The sequence below is a fragment of the Alnus glutinosa genome, chromosome 12, assembly GCF_958979055.1.
Source record: "Alnus glutinosa chromosome 12, dhAlnGlut1.1, whole genome shotgun sequence".
NCBI lineage: Eukaryota > Viridiplantae > Streptophyta > Magnoliopsida > Fagales > Betulaceae > Alnus > Alnus glutinosa.
Genome location: NC_084897.1, coordinates 21,985,410 through 21,990,447, shown reverse-complemented (window position 1 = coordinate 21,990,447; position 5,038 = coordinate 21,985,410). Strand labels below are relative to the sequence as shown.

Here is a 5,038-nt window from a genome sequence, read left to right as displayed (position 1 = left end):
GGTTGTAACTCCTCTACTTTGTCACCGAGAAAGCCATCAAAATCTTCTTTCACTTCATCATTCTTTCCATCATCATTGTCAGTATTGAATCGCATAGTCGAGCACCATGACTTCGAGCTTCTTTGCACACTAATCACTAAAAACATACACAAAATCACCATAAAATGTCCACCTAACATAACCACTTCCAAAAAGTCTCAAAATTCACTTCACTACCCAATTGTTGTTACAAAAATTAAAAACTAGAAGCCCTGAAAATCTCAAATCTTTTTAACCTATAAATTACTTGCAAAAAATCCTCTAAGAATTAAGCACAAATAAGCTGATTATATCGATCGAACGCAGCAAAAGGTGTAATTTAAGAAGACAATTGAACTAACCCCAAAAAAACCCATGAGTAAAAGTACACCAATGCCAACTTATATCAGTTAATTAACAAGAAAAGCCATCCAAGTCTACATGTGTGTGTGTCGAAAATGTTATGTGAAAAATAGAAAGTGACTCCTAATTTAAGTGTGTGATCAACAATTCACCAAAACATAAATGCGAAAATGTAAATGAGGTAGATATTTTTGTGACGAAGTAAAAACTCTTATTCAAGAGAAAAATCACTCCAGGGCAACTAAACCCAGAAAATTCACTAACAGAAGAAATAGCTAGTTACAAAGCAGTCGTACTCATATATGCACCCCTGATGCAGTAGTCGTATTTTTAACTCTAACACGTATCTATACATGAACGCCTCCCAACCAGACCTCATGTCTGAAGGATTCTTCAATGAATTCATTTAGCTTAGGGTTCCTCCCTAAACTAGACTTCAACGAGTTGATCAAATCACACAAATAAAAACTCTAAGAGAGTTAGCAAATATTCAATCTCTGCCTAAACAGCCTCTCTTAGCACACAAGAATTCAATACGGAATTCTTACAAAATTACAAGCACAAAGCCTATTTAAATAGGCTTCAGAAAACTTAATTCTAATCAAATTCGGATTTCTATAGGTGGCGTCCGGATGGTGCTTGTGGCGTCCGGACCAAGAAACCCAAATGTCCGGACGGTGCATGAAAACCCTTTCTTTGTCCGTAGTCATCTCATTTTCGTCAGGACCTTATGTGAATGGAGACTTACTGACTTCAATGTCTGCTGGGTCATCCGAACCTCTTCCGGACTTTGAGCTACTGACTTTAGCGTCTGCTAGGCCGTCCAGACCTGTTTCTGACCTTAAGCTACTGACTCCATCGTCTGCTGTAGCGTTTGAACCCTAATAGGACATTAAGATTCTGACTTGGGCGTCTGGACCTTAACAACTGGGCGTTCAGACGGTCTGCAGGAAAACCGACTTTGACATCCGTAAAGTTGCCAAAATCTTCCTTGTCTCAAAATCTTTCATTTCTTGAGCAGTATATTGCAGATCTTGCCTTGTACAGTTCTTTCCATGTTGAAATAATTATTCTGCAATAATATTTGAAAGAGACTCTGAATTTCGGTGTCTCTGTTATGGAAATTCCTTAATTTGGAAGTTTTTTTGTCAAATCAAAATGAGCCAATTAAAATAAACCAACATTATGTAAAATGGTTATTGAATGCAAACTCAAACAACCCCATATACAGTAATGAGCTATAATCAAATGTATATCACCTAATTGGCAGAGCACTTATCTTCCTCATCGTTGACGAGAGGAAGAATAAGTTAAACGAGAATTCGTCACTGGCCGGCAAGATCCAGCCACTTTCACTGGATTTCGGCTATTGTTGCTGGATTCCAGCGACAATGGCCAGATTCAGGCACCGGCTGAATTCCAGTCTGTTTTGCCTGAATCCGACGGCGGTCGCCGGCAACCGAATCCGGCAATCGGATACCAGAATTTGGGGACCTTTGGCGGTAGATTCGAGCTACCAACAAATTCTAATGCTCAGTGGTGGCGGATTCTCGCAAACGTGCATGAAAGAATTAAGAGTTTAAATCCAAAAAACGATTTACGATTTTGAAAACCGTAAATCGTTTTCCAAAAATTAAATAAGCTTTTACGGTTAAACTAAAAATGATTTTCGTTAACCATCATTTTTTGTTGCACTAAACAGTACTAAAAAATATAGAAACTATTTTTTAAAAAATATTTTACGCCTAAACAAACAAGCATTAGCTGTTGTGGAAATTGGATTTTCCATGTTAGCTACTATTGAGACCTCACCATGTGCTGCCAAAAAAAAAAAAAAAAACCCACATAAAATCAGTCAAATAGCAATAATTGGGAGCACTTATTTTTAACAGACAAACCTTCTCTTGGATAAGGGAATTGGTTGCAGAACTTACATATTTTGCGCCGAATCGTCGTAATATCCAGATGGCCCAACAATGGCCCACCTCATGTTCGTGTTGGGCTTGTTGACAATTGCAGCCTACTGGTCAAGCAGGGGTTTTGGAAGTGATAATTAATTAATTAATTAGAAAGCACCAAAAAAAAAAAAAAAAAAAAAAAAGGCTTTTGGCCATGTGATTTAACTTTGTAAATATTGACATCACAGTAACTTGAAGATGAGAGTCAAAAAAGACTCCAAGATAATAGCCGGCCTTGATGTTCGCCATTTCTATGAAAAAATCACTTGAGATCCTTGTGTGTAAAAACAAATGGTCGAGATTGTTTCCAGTGAAAGAGACCTTGAGTTTTTTTTTTTTTTTTAAAAAAAAAAAACAAGTGGCCGGTTAGGAGTGATTTAGCACACAAAACATCTAATGCATAATAATAACATTAGAATTAAAAATACATGAAAATTGAGGAATACAGATCGAGCAAGTGGAAACAAGCAAACAAGTACACGTGCATGTGACACAAATGAGCAACATATCAGCAAAAACCTACAAAACTAGCAGACCCGCCCGTTGGCTGTTGTATTTGTTACAAACATTATTTCTTTTTTGAAGTAATTAAAACATATTGCTGTTTTTCAAGATGTTCATGAGTTTTTATAAAGAAGAAAAATTAGTTTTAATAATTTGGTCTTAAAGTGTTTTGACCGTTTATTTTTTTCTTCTTAAAGAATTATGACGGTTAGTCATAAAATCTCAAAATATAACCATTGGGTGTTTACAAATCGTTAAATCTTGCTTTAACCATTTGGTCATTAAGATAGATGCATTAACATTTTAAACGGTTTTTGACTATTAATATTTTAAACGTTTATTTTACCGTTAGTGATTAAAACTTGTCTTGGTCATTAAAGAGAAAGAAAAAACTGATGCTCATTTTGTTGATCATCAAATCACTTTAACCATTAGTTTTGGTGGCTTTAAGAAAAGAAAAAAAACTGATGGTCAACTTTTCATATATATATATATTAAGTTCCCGATAAGCATTTAAGAACTTACTACTTCTTTGGCTTCCAACATATTTTCCAGCGTGTAGTTTTTTCCAAAGTGAATTTGTTTTAAGCTAAGAAGCTATTTGTTATATTAATATTTTTTTCTACAAGAAAAAATATTCTGAAGTTCCCCATCCACTTTGATCAAATGGTTGTTCTATGTGATCTTCGTTCTTGGAAGTGTGTCCTTAACGAAGATAGACGCTATAGTCTAATCCTAGGAGGTTGCGTGTTAAGAGATCCGATCACACCGAGTTATCCACTCCGAGAGGCATGAATCAACCTTTAAGGATAACGCTCTTCTTGCGTGATTCTATAGCATTTTGAGATATTTCCTTAATTTAATTTTAATCTCTTATACAATATTTATTTTTTTATTATTATTATTATTATTATTATTATTATTATTATTATTATTATTTCGGATCAATATGGTCTAGTATCAACAATAATTTTTCAACAAATTATTTGTTTAACAATTATTTATTTAATTAATTGTTAATTTTCATATTGATATTATTTTATTTCAATGAGAATTTCGTGCACCATATATCCAAAATTATTTCCAACATTAGCAACTACGTACGGACGTTTTTCATTCCAAGTAGTTAATTGGGGGGCACCCATTGAAGCTCAATGCCATAGTTCCAAGAATCCATAGAAGCTCCAAGCTTCAGATCTACCACAGAGGTGTAAGCACTACACCCTCCGGCCCTGACCCTAATCATATGCGAAGTCATGGCAGAGTCCTTCAAGTAATGGCAGCAAAGGGTATTCCTACACCCACTCGCCTCCTCCACCTTGTCCTCAAACAGCCGGCAAAAGCTGCTCGAAGAACAGTTCAGAGGCGACCTGAGAATATTTTCTGAGCAGTTCAGCAGCATGACGGTGTTATGAGTAGATATGTTGAAGGGCAAGTTGTCGTCCAGCCTTAACCCCTCCGAAATAGTGTAATCAGAAGAATAACACGTGTCTTTCTTTATTGGCGGCGGGCTTATGACAAGCTTATAAGCAGTTGGGTTAATGCTTAGGATCTTGTAGTAAAACCCTCCTCCCGACAAGAACTCAAGAACGCCATTGTTGCAGTAGACTTTGTACATAGAGTCTCCACAGTTGTCATGGGTGCTTAGAGGGTATGGAACTTCAATGCTACCACATTTTGGGCAACCTTTGTCTGCTGACACGTGGGAAAGTAAAACGAGCACAAGAAACATCCTCAGTAAAGTGTTCATTGTTAGGAGTACTGTAGGTTACAGGTCTGGAATTGGGACCGTGCTTCCTTTGGTTACCTATGGTCCCAAAACAAACTTGAGTTTGCTGAATAATTGCTTGCTTTATTCATTAGACTTGCCTGGCTTATTTATAGCCTTTACAACTTATGTGGAAATAAAGATCAATAACAAGAAGACTGAATCAAGTCTACAACAAACTACCTACGAATAGGCTGAATCAAATTAATCTGCAACAAACTACCTATGAGGATAAGAATTCCTCTTATTCATAGCAAGCTAAACTAAATTAACTAATGGGATAATGACCAACTTAACACCTCCTGCTGGTGCGGGACCTTATCAAGTACTTTAATTTGTGAAAGACTATATATATATATATATATATATATATATATATATGGAAGCAAGAAATGCAGAGAGAAAAGTGTTTATTTATAGGAAATCA

General features: G+C 35.9%; 1 protein-coding gene across 1 annotated transcript; it reads right to left on the bottom strand.

Annotated features, from left to right (window-relative positions):
* Positions 1-3,969: 3,969 nt before the first annotated feature.
* Positions 3,970-4,593, bottom strand: LOC133852662 (wall-associated receptor kinase-like 20). The gene has a single exon (XM_062289426.1). It carries the CDS (start codon positions 4,591-4,593, stop codon positions 3,970-3,972), a length of 624 nt encoding a protein of 207 aa, XP_062145410.1.
* Positions 4,594-5,038: the final 445 nt, after the last annotated feature.

What these genes read in the sequence shown, in the direction of transcription:
- LOC133852662 (XM_062289426.1), bottom strand. Translation starts at nt 4,593, where the DNA reads ATGAACACTTTACTGAGGATGTTTCTTGTGCTCGTTTTACTTTCCCAC.